Here is a 20871-nt window from a genome sequence, read left to right as displayed (position 1 = left end):
TGTAATCTCAAGTGGGGATAAACCCCCTTAGCCCGAACTCAGGGACAAGCGGAAAGTGTACTATAACAATGAGCACAGGAGCTAAATGCCCCTGCTTTGCAGGTGGATCAGAAGGGGCATGGCCTGAAAACCACAATTTCTGTCTCTATGGGGAAGGCTTATGGCCTGGAGAAGATTTGAGTTCTGAGTGCAGACTGCTTGGAATCTAGCTAGCTGCTGATAGTGAAACACTGCAGGTGTGAGACCTGCCTTGCCAAGTGTGTGGGGGCTGAGTGAGGCTTACTGCTGCCTGCTACTCCCCACTCCCTATGTGGAAGAGTCCACATGGTGAAGTGCCTTCTGTGCAATGGAGGCAGCTGTGATCCTCTGCTTGTGCCAGCACAGAGAACACGGACTTCCGTGACCTAGCCCCACCTAGCTTTGCCCCTCCACCAGTTCTGGTTGCTTAACACAAAGGACTGAGTCTTTGGGGAGTTAAATCGCCCTTCCCATTGCTTAAGACACCAGAGTACCTCTCCCAGTAACATAAGGCAAGCACAAATCCCACCATTATTACCACAGTTGGTGCTCCTTTGCAAGTATTATCTCCTGGCTGGAGGCCAACCAACACAGTCCTTTACAGCATTTGTAGACAGAATAAAACAGCACCAAGAAAGAGGAAACTTGAGTGTGGTCTCAACTATCACCATTGCCTGAAGCACCCTGGCTAACCAGGAGGTCCTCAGCCTGTCCACATGAGCAGTTCATTTACTAGTATAAGTGGCATTTGAGAAAGCCAACACACTAAAGCTATTCATAACCAAGCAATCTCTCAGAGTCTAAGTCACTCTCCTGCCACTCCCATCAGAGCTGGTGCTGGTAGCCACTTCTGGGAGACTTGAGAACAGGTCACATCGCTAGATCCCTTGCAGACATTCTGCAGCACCAGCCTGGAGGTATCAGTCCCACTGGGTGGCCAGATCCAGAGAAGCAGCAGCATTCACAGTAGTCTGGCTCTCAGGGACTCCTACTTCTAGGGGTAAAGGGGATGCACCACATCAAGGGGGCACCCTGTGGGACAAAAGAATCCAGATGGCAGGTCTTGAGTCCCTGAATTTTCTGCTTTGGGGAAGTTTCTTTCAACAGAGGCACAGGAGCAGTGCTGGGCTCAGCAGGGAAAGCTTGTGGCTCTAACTCAACAGTCAGTCAGCCCTGGTGCTAGTGAAGGGTCTTGAAAAGTAGAATTCTTTTTCCCCCTCACCCACCACTGCAGACACAGCTGGAGCTTCTCCCACAGAAGCTCAGTGTGGGTGCATCTGTAGAAAACCTTTCTAGAACACTTCAAGGTAACTGCATCCCCACAGGAAAAATGCCTTCCAGGTTCAGGCTTACACAATGGGGAGAGTCACAATCCCTGTCTACATGGAACATCAGCACTCTTGCAGGTGAGAAGAGGTGCCTATATGATCTGTATAGCTGGAACACTGGGCCAGCAGTATGACTGGGAGGTGGATCACTTTCCTGCTGGACTGGCGGGGTAGCTGAGGTGGCTCTCCCTTCCCCTTGAAGAGGACTCAGTGCATTTCACTGACAGTTCCCCCAGCTGCTTCTGTCAGGGCTGGGACCTCTGCCCACCAGTAAATATTGCATTTACCCATCTGCTTTAGCCACAGTTGTTTTTTTGTTCCCCTTGGACATCTTTTACTGGTCTGAAGCCTGAACTATTCCACCCAGTGAATAAAATACTGGGAAAAAGAAGTAAATAAATAAAAGGGTGCACACCACTGGAGAATGAGACAAGCGTCAAGACATCTCTGCCATTCAAGCCCCACAGGAGACAATGAACCTGCTCACATACTGAGAACATTGCTACTATGACCAGCATCCAAGAAAGCCGTCATACAAAGGCTCTCTATAACCAAGGAACTTATACAGAATCCATCCCTGAAAGCACCTGGAGCCAAACCAGATTACAATAAACTATAATCAAAGTCACATCCTCAAGGGGGCAAAAAAGAAATAAAAAAACCCACAAATGAATAAAAAATAAATTCAAAAATAATTAGAAGAAATGGTCTATCCAAATACAAGAAGTGCAAAGAACCACTGGGAGATTAAACCATACACACAAAAATGTGCCCCATGGTCAAAAGAGAAAACAGTTAATAAAACAAACCCAGAAAGAGATGACCCAGGTGTTGGATTTATTGGATGCACTTTAAAATAAATATAATAAAATACCAATGGATTTAATAGACATTATAGACAACATGCATGCTGAGATATGTAGGTTTCGGAGAGAGAAGAACACATATATGTATAGGGAATAGATTAACCAGTATATTTAAAAATATGTATACAAAATATGCTAACCAAAAAGAAAGATTGACAAATAGGACATGAGTAAAATTTTAAAATGGTGCTCATTAAAAGACAGTATTAAGAAAGTCAATTGGCAACCTAAAGTCTGAAAAAATATTCAAGAAAGATACAGCTGAAAAAATATTATTTCCAGAATATATTTATAAACTCCCATAAATTAACAATTAAAAATTGCACAATAATAAAACACATAAATGATGTAATGAGTACTGCTATAGATTGAATGTTTGTGTTCCCCCAAATTCATATGTTGAAATCTGTTGTGATTTTAATTTATGTCTTTTTTTTTTTTTTTTCTTTTTGACAGTCTTGCTCTGTTGCCAGGCTAGAGTGCAGTGACGCGATCTCAGCTCGCTGCATCCTCTCCCTCCCGGGTTCAAGCGATTCCCCTACCTCAGCCTCCCGAGTAGCTGGGACTACAGGTGTGCACCACCATGCCCAGCTAATTTTTTGTATTTTACTAGAGACAGGGTTTCATCATGTTGGCCAGGATGATCTTGATCTCCTGACCTCGTGATCCACCTGCCTTGGCCTTCCAAAGTGTTGGGATTACAGGTTTGAGCCACCTCACGTGGCCAATTTGTTATGTCTTTTTAATTTGGACTTGAAGTCTCTCACCTGAGAATGACCATAAGCCAAGATAACCACTGCCTAGGAGAGCCTTGACTAGGGGAAAAATTAGGCTTAGGTGTGTGGGTCAGGTAAAATGGAATGGATCTTTAAAACTTCATGTTGAGCAATAGAAACCAGGCCCTCCTCCCAACATACTATATAAGGACATGAAGCGAAAAGGCATAAAATAGAAGGAATTTATTACTCACAGGTCCCAGAGAGGTTATAGGTGCCAATGGGAGGCTGATGGTAAGTTCAGAGGCAGCAGGGAGCTCAACCAGTAGGTGAAGAGAGAGAAACAAGGACAGAGAGGCCTGTGGGACTATACCTTTATTAAGGTTCATGGGTATTATCCCTTAGGCTTATCCATGGGTATTGAGAACTGTCTAGTTCAAAGAAAACACATAAAAAGGGGAGAAATTATGTACATGACTCTGGCGTTGGCCGTTAGATTTATCATGGTTAGCAGCTGTGGAAAGTGTTGGATTTTGGGTCAGTGGAATGAGGAACAACCACAAAGGGAGGAGAAGTTCTAACTAGGCCAAGGGAGATAAAGTATGACTATGTCAGGCCTGAAAATGGACGCCAAGGCAGCAACCACATTAAACAAACTTAAGACAGAACTTAATTACCAGTGTGATGGTATTTGGTGGTGTGGCCTTTAAGAGGTGATTAGGTAATGAGAATAATGCCCATATAAAAGAGGTCACAGTGAGCTTCCTTGCTTTTTTGGCAATGTGAGGACACTGGAAAGATTACTACCAACCTGAAAGCAGGCCCTCACTAGGCACTGAATCTTCTGGGAACTTGATCTTGGACTATGCTTCCTCCAGAACTTTGAGTTTCTGTTGTTTATAAGCCACCTATCTATGATATTTTGTTATAGTGGCCCAAATAGACTAAGACAAATCCATAAAATATGCTAAACATCGTAAGTCATTAGGGAGATGCAAATAAAATTTACATTCCGGTGCCATTCATCCCCACTGGAAGCACTAAAAACAAGCCATCTGACAACCCCAATATTGGCAAATACGTGGAACAACTAGACAGTTCATGTAGTGCTGGTGAGAATCTAAAATGGCACAGCACAATCAATTTGGGGTCTTGCAATGGCCCAGCAAGAACACTCACAGATATTTAGCAAAGATAAGTGAAAACATAGGCCCATAAATGATCCACACAAAAAATTTTTTATGCACACCATTTATATTTGCTGTAATTGGAAACAACTTAAATGTCCATCACCAGGAGATAAAAAGGAACTACTGACTGATACACACAACAATACTAATGGATCTCTAAAGCCTTATGTTGAGCAATGGAAACCAGGCCCTTCCCCCAAAATACTGCATGATACCATTTATATAAAATTCAAGAACAAAAACTAAACTATGGTGATAGAAGTAAAAATGTGGTTTCCTCTGGGAAGAAGGGTTTGACTAAAAAGGGGCACAAAGGGATTTTTCTGCGATCATGGAAATGTTCTACATATTGTTTTAGGTGATAGTTACACAGGTGTATAAAATTCTCAAACTCATTGAAATGAATATATTGTATCTGTGCATTTTATTATGTCAATCATACTTCAATAAAAAAGAAACCAAAATAAAATAAAACAACCTATATAGAAAGAAATGTGCCCCTGCACAATTGTAGAGCTAGGTAAGTTTTCACAATTTGGAAAAGCCCATGTAACCAGCACCCATATCAAGTAAAAGGGCATTACCCACATGGCAGGCCACTCTCGTACCTGCTTCCTGTCTCTACCATCCCAAGTAACCATTATCCCGACATCTAACTGCACAGATTAGTTTTGCACTTTAATTAAATGGGATCATTTAATAAGTACTCTGGTTTCTAGCTAATTTTACACAATCATAACTTTATGAGATGTATTTGTATTACTATGTGTAGCCATAAATCTTCATTCTCAGAGCTGTGGGGCATTTTATTTTCTTTAGTCATTTCATTTGTGTATATTTAGCATCCCAGGGCATATTAACAACCAGCTAGTCTTTGTTGATTCCAAGTGCCAGACAGTTATCAGAGTAGATTATAATCATGACAGACCACAGCTTCTCTGTAGCAATTAGAAAAGTATAAACAAATTCCTGCAACAACTGTAGAAAGCTAAAAATATTAATTTTCTCTGTGTATACATTATTTTATTTTGGTTCTTTTTATGAGGTATAATTTTTTCTACAATGAAATACACTTATGTTTAGTTTAATGTGTTTTGAGAACAATATACACCCATGTAACAAGACAATATATAGAACATTCCCTACATCCTTGAAGTCCTCTTGTGTCCCTTTCCAGTCTAATTCTTCCTCCTAGAGACAACCACTTTCTGATAATTGTATCACTAGTTAAATCATCCTGGACTTTAAAAAAATGTATTTTCTTATAAGAAGGACTTTAGGTCATTATATTATATTCAATTATATTCACTCAAAGAAGAGAACACAAATAGACAATTAAAAGCTGCTGTCAACTGAATCACACTCATAAATCTGCACATTGACACCACGCAAATCAGTCACCAATTTTCATGTTGCTGAAAGGTAAAACTATAGAGTTGCCCCCAGTGAAAAAAGTCCTTCAGCCACATCTGCTGCAGCAGTGGGCTGACAGAGGGATTTGCAATCTTCCAATTGCTTTATTTATGATATAAGAGAATAAGAATGCATGCTCTGATGAGTTTGGATGCACTCATTTAGACTGTTGGGTGCAATGTTTGAAAGCCAGATTTTTCCTAGCACAGACTTACTATTGATTTCTATTGGGCACATGCAATGGGACAAATTTTGTCAATCAAGAAACTTGCTGTAATGCCATTAAGCAAACAAGAAACTTTATCTAATATAAATTTTCCCAGAATCCAGTGCAAATTTTCCCAGAATCCAATGCCTTGGTGCACAGGAAGAAGGAGTTATAATGATTGAGAGTGAAAAGTTTTATCTCCCTATCCGGAAGAAAAATCTGTGAATATATTTCACTGTAGATTGCAGCCAGAGACCAAAAAGCATACACCATGCAAAAAGATGGATGATAATTTGTTCTCAGTAGTCATCATAACCCATAATAAATTGTTATTTCTTATGAAACTTATGAGTCCATCTCTGATGCATTAGCTGAATATAGCAAATGATTGAATCGTTAAAACCCTTCAGTTTAACTCATGTACATGTACAGATATAATTTCTGTCTATTAAATTACAATAAGACCAAATAGGCAAGTTAGAATCTCCAACTGTGTCAAAAAGCTATGGCTTAACACAGGCAAACTGATATCAGCAGATCACATTTTCTCTTCTGGCACAGGAACACCTTACAGCTCGGTACTCAGAACTTGCAACATTCTGCTCCCCTGCCTACTGAGGATAGTAATAGCCTCTTTCTGACAAAGGATGGTAAAGATGGCCACAAATGCAGGACTCCGGCTTTTCTCAGCTTTAAAATCTGAGGGCAGCAGCAGGTTGCTATTTTCTCCTAAACCTGATGGGGTTTAGGGGAAAAAGTTAATGGACAGGGAGTCACAGCCCCTTCCTACATTATTTCCTTACAACCTCATGGGTACCACCAGGAGAATCAGCATAATTCTCTCTCTCTTCTCCCCCTCTCATCTCTTTTCTCTCTCTTTTTCAGGATCTAGCTAGTTCCAGAGGGTAACTCAAGCCCCGACCAAAATTTATTTTTATGCTTTAAGTTCTGGGTTACGTGTGCAGAACTTGCAGTTTTGTTACATAGGTATACACGTGCCCTGGTGGTTTGCTGCACCCATCAACCTGTCACCTACATTAGGTAATTCTTCTAATGTTATCCCTCCCCTAGTCCCTACCCCCAACAGGCCCCAGTGTGTGATGTTCTCCTCCCTGTGTCCATGTGTTCTTATTGTTCAACTCCCACCTATGAGTGAGAACATGCGGTGTTTGGTTTTCTGATCTTGTGATAGTTTGCTGAGAATGATGGTTTCCAGCTTCATCCATGTCCCTGCAAAGGACATGAACTCATCCTTTTTTATGGCCGCATAGTATTCCATGGTGCATAAGTGCCACGTTTTCTGAATCCAGGCTACCATTGATGGACATTTGGGTTGGTTCCAAGTCTTTGCTATTGTGCATAGTGCCACAATAAACATATGTGTGCATGTGTCTTTATTGTAGAATGATTTATAATCCTTTGGGTGTATACCCAGTAATGGGATTACTGGGCCAAATGGTATTTCTAGTTCTAGATCCTTGAGGAATCACCACACTGTCTTCCACAATGGTTGAACTATTTTACACTCCCACCAACAGTGTAAAAGCATTCCTATTTTTCCACAACCTCTCCAGCATCTGTTGTTTCCTGACTTTTTAATGATCACCATTCTAACTGGCGTGAGATGGTATCTCATTGTGGTTTTGATTTGCATTTATCTAATGACCAGTGATGATGAGCACTTTTTCATGTGTCTGTTGGCTGCATAAATGCCTTCTTTTGAGAAGCGTCTGTTCATATCCTTTGCCCATTTTTTGATGGAATTGTTTGCTTTTTTCTTGTAAATTTGTTTAAGCTCTTTGTAGATTCTGGATATTAGCCCTTCGTCAGATGGATAGATTGCAAAAATTTTCTCCCATTCTGCAGGTTGCCTGTTCACTCTGATGATAGTTTCTTTTGCTGTGCAGAAGCTCTTTAGTTTAATTAGATCCCATTTGTCAATTTTGGCTTTTGTTGCCATTGCTTTTGGTGTTTTAGTCATGAAATCTTTGCCCATGCCTATGTCCTGAATGGTATTGCCCAGGTTTTCTTCTAGGATTTTTACGGTTCTAGGTCTTAGGTTTAAGTCTTTGAGCCATCTTGAGCTGATTTTTGTATAAAGTGTACGGAAGGGGTCCAGTTTCAGTTTTCTGCATATGGCTAGCCAGTTTTCCCAACACCATTTATTAAACAGGGAATCCTTTCCCTGTTGCTTGTGTGTCCTAATGGGAATTTCTATACTACCAGGAGAATCACTATAATTTTCTCACTCTTCTTCTCCTCTCCTCTCTCCTCTCCTCTCATCTCCTCTCCTTTCCTCTCCTCTCTTTTCTCTCTTTTTCAAGATCTAGCCAATCCCAGAAGGTAACTCAAACCCAGGCTGCAATTTCTATGCTGCGGAAGGAGGCTGTGACCTTGGATTGTGTATATGAAGCTAAAACTTAGTCATTATTTTCTCTGGTACAGACATCCACCAAGTGGGAGAATTATTTTCCTTATAGATCAGGAGTCTTTTAATGAGCAGAATGGAACAAAGGGTTGGTATTCTCTGAACTTCCAGAAACCAGCCAGTTCCCTCAGCGGTATCTTCACAGCCTCACAGCTTGACGTCTCAGCAACGTACTTTCTTTCCCTGAGTGAAACTACAGTTAAATATTCGCCTGAGGGGGTCCTATAAACATTTCATATCTCAATGTCCCCCAATATAAACACCTGGGCAAGAGTCACAGTGTGATCAGGAAGAGACAGGGAGGCACTGTCAACAAAGATGGAGATTTAGAAGAAACTTCACCACAAGGAAAATGTTCTCTCTGGCTCAGAGAACATATCTTAAATTGTCATTCATCAAAAGCATGTTTATCTTCAGCTTTTTATCTTGAAGTAGATTATTTGGCAAAAGATATACATATATATGTGTATATATACATATGTGTATATATACACATATATATGTATATGTATATACACATATATACACACATATATATACACAAGTATATATATATACACACAAGTATATATAGACACACAAGTATATATATATATATATATATATATATACACACACAAGTATATATATATATATATAGAGAGAGAGAGAGAGATGGAGTTTTGCTCTTGTCGTGGAGGCTGGAGTGCAATGGCACTATCTCGGCTCACTGCAACCTCCACCTCCCGGGTTCAAGTGATTCTCCTGCCTCAGCCTCCCAAGTAGCTGGGATTACAGGTGCATGCCACCACGCCCAGCTAATTTTTGTATTTTTTTGTTAAGTAGAAATGGGGTTTCACCATGTTGGCCAGGCTGGTCTCGAACTCCTGACCTCACACCAGCCTCAGCCTCCCAAAGTTCTGGGATTACAGGTGTGAGCCACCATGCCCAGCTGGCAAAGACTTTTTTTAGAAATTTGTGGTGACTACATTAAAGTGTGAAACTGACTCTTGAAAATTAAGAAACACTTGGCCAAATTTATATGCGAATTGTTAGATTATTTAGGTTCATTCCACAGGTATTTATGCATTGCTTACTAAGGCTGAGCGAAGTTCTAGAGCTGAACTATCTAGAGCTGGAAATCACACCTCTTGGACCCTCGTTCTTCCTTTAACTCATGCTGCACCATGAGTGACTTGGAATGCTATGCATAGGATAAACGTTACTACAGATCTTAACACCAGGGAGAAATGAAGCTCTTCATTTTGCCTCAAACTAACTTCACTACCTGGTCACATTTTCTATATGCAATTACAGAGTTATTCATGTTTCAGGTAAAAAAAATAAAATATCCAAAGAAGGAAAGCTAAAAATAAGTAGCTCCAAAATTCTGCCTTTCAGAAAAAAATTATATTATGGAATCATGTGGTATAGGATGTTTTCTATTACACATTTTTACCCAACAGTATATTGTGAAATAATTATTTATGGAATGTTATTTATAGATTAACATTACACATTCTAATGATGATATTGTAATGTATGATTTTAATAATACTTTAAGTGATTCCATTTTGTTGGTTATTTAGATGTCTTAATTATTTACTGTAACAAATAATGCTGAGATGAACACACATATATAGTTATTTCATGATTTTGTAGATTATTTCCAGGAGTTGAATACCTGACACTTACCCTTAAATTTTTCAAGTATTGCTCCCTGACCATTTTTGTGACCCTGGAATATAGCACATTTTTCTTCTGCAACCAATAAACACTCTTGTAAGTGCCCCAATTCACAAAATTTTCTGTACCTATCTAGCTACTGACTATCCAGCTTTTTTTCTACCTCCTAGCGACTTTCCTGTCATCAGTAAGCTATCGCTGGGAGCTTCCTTACGATCTAACTGCAATGATTCCATGTGGCCTCTATTTCCTACAATCCTGCATTAAATTCATGTGCAGATTAATTGTCATAAAACTGCTTGACAGTCATGACCTTTTGCTGTTGTTTGATGATATTGATAGAAATAAACCTGGTGGTGGATCTGTTTGCATCTGGAACTCTAAATGGAAAGATATTCTTCCTTTTAAAATGAATCCCTATCCTCGATGTGCAAATAATAATACTAAAAAAGAGAGCATAATGGTGTGTGTGTGTGTGTGTGTGTGTGTGTGTGTGTGTGTGTTAGAGAGAAAGAGGAGGGAGGGAAATGGAGACAGGGAGAAAGAAACAGAGAGAGATACAGAGAGAGAGAGAAAGTCAGAGATAGAGAAGGGTGGAATTATGTAAATTATGTAGCCAAGTCATCAAGTAATTAACTAACTAAACAGTTAAATTTTGTAAAACATATGGGAGGAAAGTAAGTAGAGTGTTCCAGAGAAATATTCTATTAAGTAAAATAGATGTTTAAGTAGTTTACAAAGGAATAAATCAAAGATTTGAAACAAGAAAAATAAACCCTAGAATCTGGTGCGGGAAACAGTAATAATGAGAGATACTCAAAAGAGGATTCTTAACATTTAGCAGAAATTTAAAAATACAAGACCTGAAATAATAGATTACCTATCTTATTTAAGGGTTATTTCCAATCTATTTGTTTTACACACATTTTGCAAAAATCCTCAAACATATATTCTGGTCTATAAGCCTTTGTTGGTTCTTTCCAATGTCCAATTCAACAGGAAATGTTGCAGTTAATATCTTTTACACATCTATGTCTATGTCTACATTTATGTAGAGATTTTAAAAATTCCTGTTACACCTATAAAAGTGAGCATCATAAAGTCAGGAAATATGTATGTATTGTACACCATTAGCTAGGTCTTAGTAGTGATTGCACATTAAATATTTGTTGATCGAAGATCAAATGGATTGATAGCATTAACAGGTACAGTTTTATTCTTTGGATGCTGTTAGATAAGTATAGATCAATTATTTTATGAATTTGTCCTTTTCTCATCACCATGAGAACATTCCTTATATTTACATGTGTCATATATCTCCTTTCCGTTTTTACACATTTTTCTCGTGAGGTACTATTTCTCAGTTTGCAGTTTAGATGGTCTCCACCTTGTTGGCATCGACAGCGGCATCATGATCACCTGAGTGATTCTACACAAAGGTTTATACCTGATTTGGTTTATTGCAGACTTGGAAGTTTGTCCTATATATGTATGCTGATTCTTCTTGGCTTTGGCCAGTGATGGCATCCCTCTGTCTTACCTCTTTTCTGGTTTATTCTGGGAGTTTTAGAATTTGAGCCTCAAATATTTACTTACTGTAGCTGGAGATATGAGTTCTATAAAATTAAGAGCAATCGTATAGGGGCTAGGCTGAAAGAAAATCACAGTTGTCTCAGTTCTCTCTGAGTCCCCATACTTTTCCCTTCCATCTTAAATTCTGTGGAACAAACAAAATTATTCTTGTATGTAGGTGTTCTCACACAGCATCTGCTGCCCTTGTGTACAACTGGATGGGGTCACACTGTCTGTTGCCATTTGTCTGTATATTGCCATGACTTGCTCTTCTTCTTTTTATATTTTTTGCTTTCCCTTTGAGTGACCTACTTGATTTACTTAATTTCTGGGTGGATATTCCTTCCATTACAAGTCCTAGTCTAAGACTTAAGGAAAATGAGCTTGCTTTTCTGCTTTCCTGACTCTGGTTCCAAAGGCTGAATTGTTTCAATGGAAATAAAAACTTCTTGATTCTTAACCCTTATGGAGACTTTCAGAAAGTATTATCCTCAATTGTAATATTGGTCTTTTCAAAATTCACCCATGAGAGCAAAATCAGGACCCTGTTCTGGGAAGAAGCATGACTACATCCCAGGGAGCCAGGCCATTTGGCCTTGAAACCGTGATTGTGAAAAGAGGTAGATGAAAGCATATGACTTTCACAAAAAGTAATGACAAAAAGAGAGATTTCTTATTGTTGGGACAATTTGGCGCGAATTAGTCTTTTCTTCAGGAAACATGTGCCTAAATATCAGAAAAGAAGTCATGGAAGAAGAAAGAAAATCTCATTTTCAGTTCATTTTGATGACTTAAAGATGGATGGGCAATTTTCCTGGGGAATATTAAGGTTTAAAAGAACATAAATTTTAGGAAAAGTTTCCAGTTATTCTCAATAATAAGACAGATATAAAACTATTTTCCAAATCTATAATAAAAAATTGCCCTGTAATAAATGACAGGAAATTTCCGAAGGTGATGGGTTGAAAAGGGTTTGATGTGGTTCCTATATTTCTAAATTAAATTTTTAGGTAGAATAATCACAGTGAGATAAAAAGGAAATTTTTCAGCCTCAAAATATAAAACGTTTTTAAGTCATCCATTAAAAGTCTTTGATATACATTTTGGTTATTCAAAGCAGAATAACCACTGTACAATTCCATTTATATAACATTCATGAAATAACAAAATTGTGGGGATTAATAACAGATTGGTGATTGCCAGGGGTTATGACTGGGGAGAAGGAATAGCTGTGGCTATTAAGATAAAAATAATGACCCATTCCTCCTTTCCAAAAAATCTATTTAAAAATAAACATCATAAAAAATAAACTCAAAGTGAATCATGAAATTAAATGTAAAATGTACAACTGTGAAACTTTTGGAAAAAATAAAGAAAATCTTCAAGATGCAGAGCCAAGCAAAGAGTTCTTAGGTTTGACACCAAAAGCACAACACACACACGCATATACACACACAAATTGGATTTCATCAAAATTTAAAACTTTGGCTCTGTAAAAGATCCTGTTAAGAAGATCAAATGATAAACTACAGACTGGGAGTAAATATTTAAAAACCAGGTATCTGACACAGAGTTGTAGCTGGAATATATAAAGAACTCCCAAAATGAAACAGTAAAAAAAAAAAAAAAAGTTAGAAAATAGGCAAAAAGCATTAAACAGATTTCACTTTGAGGATATACATATTGCAAATAAGCATATGAGAAGATGATCGACATTATCAGCTATCAGTGAAATGAAATTAAAGCCACAATGAGATATTATTATATACCTATCAGAATGGCTGAAATAAAAAATAAAGATAACATCAAATGTTGTTGAAAATTTAGAGAAACTGGATCACTAATATGTTGTCAGTAGGGATATAAAATGATACAGGCACTCTGGAAAATAGTTTAGCAATTTCTTTTAAAATTATGCATGCCTTACCACATGACACAGCAGTTACACTCTTTGGGACTTAGGAGGAACAAAAGCTTATATTCACATCAAAACCTGTACCTGAATATTAACAGCAGCTTTATTCATCACAGCCCAAATCTGGAAACAACCCAGATGTCTTCCAGTGGGTGAATGGTTAAGCAAACTGTGGCACGTTCATAACATAGTCTATTATATAGCAATACAGAGGAACAAAAACATTTATACACACAGTAACTTGCATAGATATCATGCTTTTATCCCTCACGCAGAGTGAGAAAAGCCAATTTTAAAAGGTTGCTACTGTACAATTCCATTTATATGACATTGTTGCAATAACAAAATTGTAGGGGTAAGTAACAGATTAGTGATTGTCAGGGATTAATGATGTGGGGAGGGGATGGGTGTGGCTGTGTGAAGGAGTAGCATGAGGAAAGCTGTGATTGTGAAACCGCTGTGGATCTTGATTGTGGTAGTGGTTACATGAATCTATACATACGATAAAATTGCATAGAACCATACACATAAAAATTAGTGCATGTACAACTTCAGAAAACTAAATAAGCTCTACAGATTATACCAATGTTAATGTCTTGGTTTAGATACTGTTCTATAGCTACATAAGTTGTTATCGTTGAGGAGGCTAAGCGAAGAATACGTGAGACCTCTCCGCACATTTTTTGAAATTCTAATTCTATAATTATTTCAAATAAAAAATAAAAATATTTTTAAAAATTAAACAAAACTTTTCATAAAACTCACAATTCTAAATCACCTTCTGTGGCTCTGTTACCCATCTATCACACATTCAGTCTAGGTTCTCTTAGTTCCTGCACTAATAAATATAAATATAAATTGTCCCTGCACCGTAAATAGCCCTGCCCCAATCTTGCATTTATCTTTCATCTTTTTCACCTTTTTTCTTACGTACATATATTCAGAAACAGAGAAAAACTGCCTATTGAAAATGATTTGTAGAGTCAGAGTTTGCTAATGTGGGTAAAATAAATCAAATCAGTGAATGATGAATTATATACAAGCTAGTGTAATGATTTGTAGATAACTGAGAAATTATCTTATTCTCAAAAAAAGTCAATGAATGATGTGTTTACACTGTTAGTACAGTATATGCTGGGTAACTTTTTTTTCTGCTGAATGGAAGAAGGGTTGGAGGAGCATCAAAGTTAATGGGGACTAGGAGCAGACTGCTGTTGGCACAAATCCAAAGAGCATTCGTATAAGTGATGGATAATTCAACGAGATGAACACATATTTAATGACAAAATTTACTTACAAAATTATTGACATATGATAAACACATCTCAATTATAAAATCCAGTGGTGTGTCATAGAATCAAACTAATTAGGCAATACCAGTTTTGCCATGATATCTTAGCCTAGTATTGCTAATTTCAGTGTTCTTGGAAAAACAGTTTAGGAGTTATGTCAGAATATCATTGAGGTTAATTTTCATTAGGTAACTACTCTTTTAATTCAGCAACTCTTTTTTTTTTATCTTTTTTTATTTTTTTTATTATACTTTAGGTTTTAGGGTACATGTGCACAATGTGCAGGTTTGTTACATATGTATCCATGTGCCATGTTGATTTCCTGCACCCATTAACTCGTCATTTAGCATTAGGTATATCTCCTAATGCTGTTCCTCCCCCCTCCCCCAACCCCACAACAGTCCTCGGAGTGTGATGTTCCCCTTCCTGTGTCCATGAGTTCTCATTGTTCAGTTCCCACCTATGAGTGAGAACATGCCAGCAACTCTTATTTTTATAGTAATGGGTGCCGGGCGCGGTGGCTCACGCTTGTAATCCCAGCACTTTGGGAGGCCGAGGCGGGCGGATCATGAGGTCAGGAGATCGAGACCACGGTGAAACCCCGTCTCTACTAAAAATACAAAAAATTAGCCGGGCGTGGTGGCGGGCGTCTGTAGTCCCAGCTACTCGGAGAGGCTGAGGCAGGAGAATGGCGTGAACCCGGGAGGCGGAGCTTGCAGTGAGCCGAGATTGCGCCACTGCACTCCAGCCTGGGCGACAGAGCGAGACTCCGTCTCAAAAAAAAAAAAAAAAAAAAAAAAAAAAAGTAATGGGTATTGTCTAAATTATGATTACGTTGAAATTTTTATACATTTATTTGAAACTAGACATGCTCGTTCAAAAATTTAAATAAAAACTAAACATGTAGAAAATGAGAAACAGTCTTAAAACAGAAGGGCAATAGAGTGGAGACAAGTTCAATCATATATTAAATAATATTATTAAGCTGAAATAATTAAAAATAGTTGGCAAAAGTGAAAGTATAACTAGATAGATTGATATCAGAAGACAGAAACAAATTACATAGAGAAAATTACTATCCTGCAAAGATATTACTAATCAGGGAGAAAATAATAGATTGTTGAGCACATAATGTTGAGTTAATTGTCTAGCCACTTGAAAAAAATTAACCCCTTACCTTATTCCTTAGATCAAAATAACTCCAAATGATAGGCTTAAAAGATTAAATATAAACATACCAGAAATTTTCAGGATTTAAAAAAGTAAGCTTAGAATGGGTCAGGTTTTCTAAGCGAGATCAAAATTTCAGGAGACATTATAAAGATGAATGCATTTGAATATACCATAAGTAAGAGATATATGAAAGCAAATATTTCTACATGGCAAAAATACAATAAAAAAGCAAAAACTAAACGCCAAAATGGAATAAAAATCTTCAAAATATAAAAGTCACATAAAACGTGACTTTGATATATAAAGAGCTTTAGTAAACCAACAAAAAATTAACTCTCTAAAAGAAAATTGTTCTAATACTATAATAGCTAATGTCACTTATTTGTTATGTTTTAGCCACTATTTTAATTTTTATCTAGGTAGTGTGTAATCTACCTATCTACCTATGTATCTATCATTATCAATCAACATATATCTGTTGGTTTCAATACATATATCAAGTGATTCTCACAGTAATTCTTTAAGTTATGTACTGTTCTTTCTCCACCATCCAATGATAAAACTAAGTCACAGAAAATCTCTGAGCAATTTTATCATAGAAAATAAATCATAGAGCTAGAGTTTGATCACTGGTATTCTGTCTCCAAAATGAACACTTAAACATAATTTTCAATAGACTATTCAAAGAGAGACATACAAATGGATTTTAAAATTATTTTTTCAACCCAGGCTTCAGTAATAATAGAGAAAATTTTGAAGTGGTATTCTGAATTAGCATTTTTCACCTATTAACTTCAGAAAGATAAAAATGTTTAATAATACATTGTGTTGGAAAGGAAGTGAAGCTGACACACATTATAAATATGTAAAGCGCTACTGCTTGTTAGAGGCATTTTGGCAATATTTATTAAATGAAAAATGCATGGGTTCTCTGTTATCATGTACATATTTTCAATAATTTTTATAAATATATTTGTTCATGTTGGCAAACATCTTTTTATGGGGATAATCATTTCAGCATAATATTTGGTAGTAAAAGACTGGAAATGAAAATACAAAAATGCAAAACTGTTTAAATATAATATAGTACAGCCAAACAATGGAATACTACGTGGCCGTTTTGCATGGACAAAAAACAAGGCACAGAATGATATGTATGTCTGTCTGAAAATAATGAGTATGTACGTGTATGAGAGTGTTTGAAAGAACAAATGCATAGATGCCTCTATAATGAGAACTGTGATACTGAAGGACAGATGAGGAGGAAAGATTTACTTTTGCTGTGTATTATTTACATTGTGTAAAATATTTATAAGTTGCGTGGAATAATCTCCCTCACAACACACACACACACACACACACACAGTGACTTTCAGGTCTCTCTGAGGTCCAGAAATGGAGACCTCTTTTTTCTCTCTGCCATGCTTTTTCAAAACTTCCTTTCTTCTAAAATCTACCAATTTTGTGACCGTGAATTTTGGTCACAGTTGGTCTCAATCCTGTAGTTACACAGAAAATTATTTGAAGACATGGATTTCTTAATTTATGTTCCAAATTCTCTGCACATTGCATCAGAGAGGTTTCTAGACACATCCACAAGCTATTTGATCCCCTCAACCCCATCTTTTATTTTCAGAGCTCTAGTCTTTTTAAGGTTTCACCTGCTGAGGTTTTGAGGTTTTAAGGTTTTAAGGTTTCACCTGCTGAGGTTCTCGTGTATTTTAGTGAGAAATATATTTTAGTGAGAAATATAATTACACCTACCAGTTGGGTTCAACTCCTTTATAACCTCTGGTTGCAGCTTAGCTTTAAAAACCATTCAAAAAACAATCTAGAGAATTGAGAGTCCAAGTAAAATAAGGCTTTTCTGATTGTCACTTTAAACCTCATATGTACTATGCCCACCAAATATGAAGAATATTTTTCTTTGTAGGTGGCATGAAGTGGGTACTGTGGGACAGTACTGTGGCCACCAGGTGGCAGTGGCTCAATTTACTCTCATTCTACAACTGCCTTTAATTTCAAAAGCATGACAATTACTAGAGGACTTGCATTTGATTGGTTGAGCAGCCAACAGAAAGGCTCTTTCCTGCTTTAGAGAATATGAACTAAGATACAGAAGCAGCGCCTCTGAGGAAAGAAGGTTGGAATTATCGTAATTTGTCTGTAGGCTGAGGTACCAGCATGGAGAAAGTGTTGGAGTGTGCATTCATAGTCTTGTGGCTTCAGCTTGGCTGTAAGTTGGAGGTTAAGAAATGAGAACCATTCATGCAAAGCTGAGGAAGAGAGATGAAGATTTAATCTCAGCTCATTCAGTTTTCCTGCTGGAATTTTTCAAAGCTGCTAAACTAAAAGCTCTGTATAATTTCTGATTTTGTTTTCCTGAACAGGGTTGAGTGGAGAAGACGAGGTGATGCAAAGTCCTGAGGCCCTGAGACTCCAGGAGGGAGAAAATAGCAGTCTCATCTGCAGTTACACAGTCAGCAGTTTAAGAGGGCTGCTCTGGTATAGGCAAGATCCTGGGAAAGGCCCTGAATTCCTCTTCATCCTGTATTCAGCTGGGGAAGAAAAGGAGAAAGAAAGGCTAAAAGCCACATTAACAAAGGAGGAAAGCTTTCTGCACATCACAGCCCCTAAACCTGAAGACTCAGCCACTTACCTCTGTGCTGTGCAGGCACAGTGTTCCCCAGGCACCTGCAACTTGTAACAAAACCCTGCAGCTGGGGATCTGGAATAAGGGCAGAGGCATCTCTGCTGTTCTTCCTCTTGAAGGAGTATTTATTTAATGCCCAGGACCTTTTTCCAAATGGTCCTTTGGAGAATGAAGTCATGAGACAAAGCCAGAGGGCAGAGACTACTGTTCATTCTGTCCAGGCATCCTAGACAGTCCCTTGTGCATGTTCATGGGTCAGTCTACTGTTAATAACATCCCACAACTTCCCTCACATAAATTCAGAAGGGCCAGATGTAATGTGAAGAGTCCTGGTTTCCAGTTGTGGATGATTTGGAAAAAGACTGCACAGGTGCATACACTCCTTGCTGAAAAAAAAAATGCATGTATGTGTCTGTGTTGTCTCACAATAATCTGGTCACATTAATATATGTAAATCTTTTTCATTTTAATATAGTCTTCTTGAAACCCACATCTCCACCAGCCACATCTCTGTATTTCTCATCCCCTCATCATCAAATTACTTGAAAGAATTGTCTGGACTCATTCTCTTAATTTCCATTCTTCAGTCTCGTTCAAACCTGGCCCCTGTTAGCATCACTCCAAGGGAAGTTCTCACTTTAACACCAGCGGTTTTGGTATTGATAAGGCTATCAGATATTTTTCAGTACTCTTCTTGTCTAAGATTTTCAGCAGTCTTTCCTCCCTTCTCATTAAAATAAACGTTATTTTAATCAAAATAATACTCACATATATTTACAAAACCCAACAGCACTGTCTGACACCCCAGTCAGGTCTCCCCATTCTCAGGTGATGGTACTCACAATTATCTGAACATTTAAAAATGCTGTTTCTTCACTTTCTTCTCTTTCTTTTTGGAAATGAGGTACAACACACAATAAGGTGAATAAAACTTTAGCTTACAGCTCAATGGAATTTTACACTTCTTTGTATCTGGGTAACACCATCCAGACCTACATATTGAAATTTTCCACTACTCCAGAAGATTCCCACATGCCCCTTCCAATTAAACAGCCCTTCCCCCACTCTCCACCTGGAGTAACCATGATTCTGCCTTTCATCACTTGGTCTTACACTTTGTGTGACTGGAATTATATTGTGCAGCCTATATTCTACTGTCTCAATTTCTTCTCTCAATATCATATCTTTGAAATTCATTTATGTTGCTGTATGCATAAGTTATTTTTAAGTTTATATGTAAAATTCCCCTGTATAAATATGTAATAATTTATTTTTCCATTCTTCTTGAAATAGACATTTGGGTTTTTTAGATTGTTTACAGTTTTGTGCCATCATGGAAATGTTGCTATAAACATTTATTTAAATTTTATTTGGTGGACATATAAACTCACTATTCTTGGGTAATTCCACTGGAATGGACTTAACTAGGCCATAAAATAGGCATATATTTAGCTTTAGTGGTTATTATCAAATGTATTTCGAAAGGTTACCAAGTTGTATGCTCTTATGAACAATGTATGGGAGTTTTAGTTACTCCATGTCTTCACCAAAAAATGGTATCAGGTTTCTTTTTGTTTGTTTTTTAATTTAAGCCATTATGGTGACATACAGTGGTATCTCATAAAATTGTGATTTTAATTTGCTTTCCCTGAAGAATAATGATGCTGAGCACATTTTCATATGCTCATTGTCCATCTGGATATTCTTTTCTGTCTAGTACCTGTTCAAGTCGTTTGCTTATTTGTTTGTTTATTGTTCACATGTAGGCATTCTTCATAGATTCTGGCTATAAGCCCCTGTCAAAACCATCTATTGTGAATTCTCTACTAATCCATTACTTGACTCCTCACTTTCATAATGATTTTCTTTGAGATACAGAAATTCCTAGTTTTGATAAAGTCCAAATAACTATTTATTGTTCTTTATTGGTTAGTAGTTTTTGGGCCCTGTTGAGAAATCTTTGCCTACTTCAGGTAACAGACACACTTTTTTCACGTAGGTCCATTTTCCACCTCAGATCAATTTTCGTGATGCTATGCAAAAGGCGTCAAGGTTCCTATTGCCCCAAGACCATTTAATGGAAAGATCTTCTTTTCCCCCATTGAATTGCAGTGGTGTTTGGGTCATAAATCAAGTGATCCTACATGTATAGATCTATTTCTGCACTCTATGTTGTTTCATCTGTTAGTTCAGCCTCCCAGCTATCTCATAATGTGCTTACTAATATAGCTTTAGAATAGAATTTGAAACTCATCAGTGTTTTTTCTTCATTCGTGTTCTTCCCCTTATTATTTTATCCATTCTATGGCCTTTCTGAATCCATACAAATTTTAGAATTATTTTCTAAATTCTAAATCATTTTCAAATCTACAAAATTTCCCTTGCAGTTTTTATTGGTATTGCATTAAGCTTTTAGATAACTTTGAGGAGAATT

General features: G+C 37.4%; 1 gene segment (V, D, J or C); it reads left to right on the top strand.

Annotated features, from left to right (window-relative positions):
* Positions 1–17968: 17968 nt before the first annotated feature.
* On the top strand, positions 17969–18568 carry LOC129490629 (T cell receptor alpha variable 20-like). The segment is given in 2 exon segments: positions 17969–18020; positions 18175–18568. Coding segments are annotated over 2 exon segments (369 nt in total).
* The last annotated feature ends 2303 nt before the right edge of the window (positions 18569–20871 follow it).

The sequence above is a fragment of the Symphalangus syndactylus genome, chromosome 9 (assembly GCF_028878055.3).
Source record: "Symphalangus syndactylus isolate Jambi chromosome 9, NHGRI_mSymSyn1-v2.1_pri, whole genome shotgun sequence".
In the NCBI taxonomy this organism is placed as follows: Eukaryota; Metazoa; Chordata; class Mammalia; order Primates; family Hylobatidae; genus Symphalangus; species Symphalangus syndactylus.
Note: the sequence above shows the minus strand (reverse complement) of the source record. Positions and strands in the feature narration are given on the sequence as shown.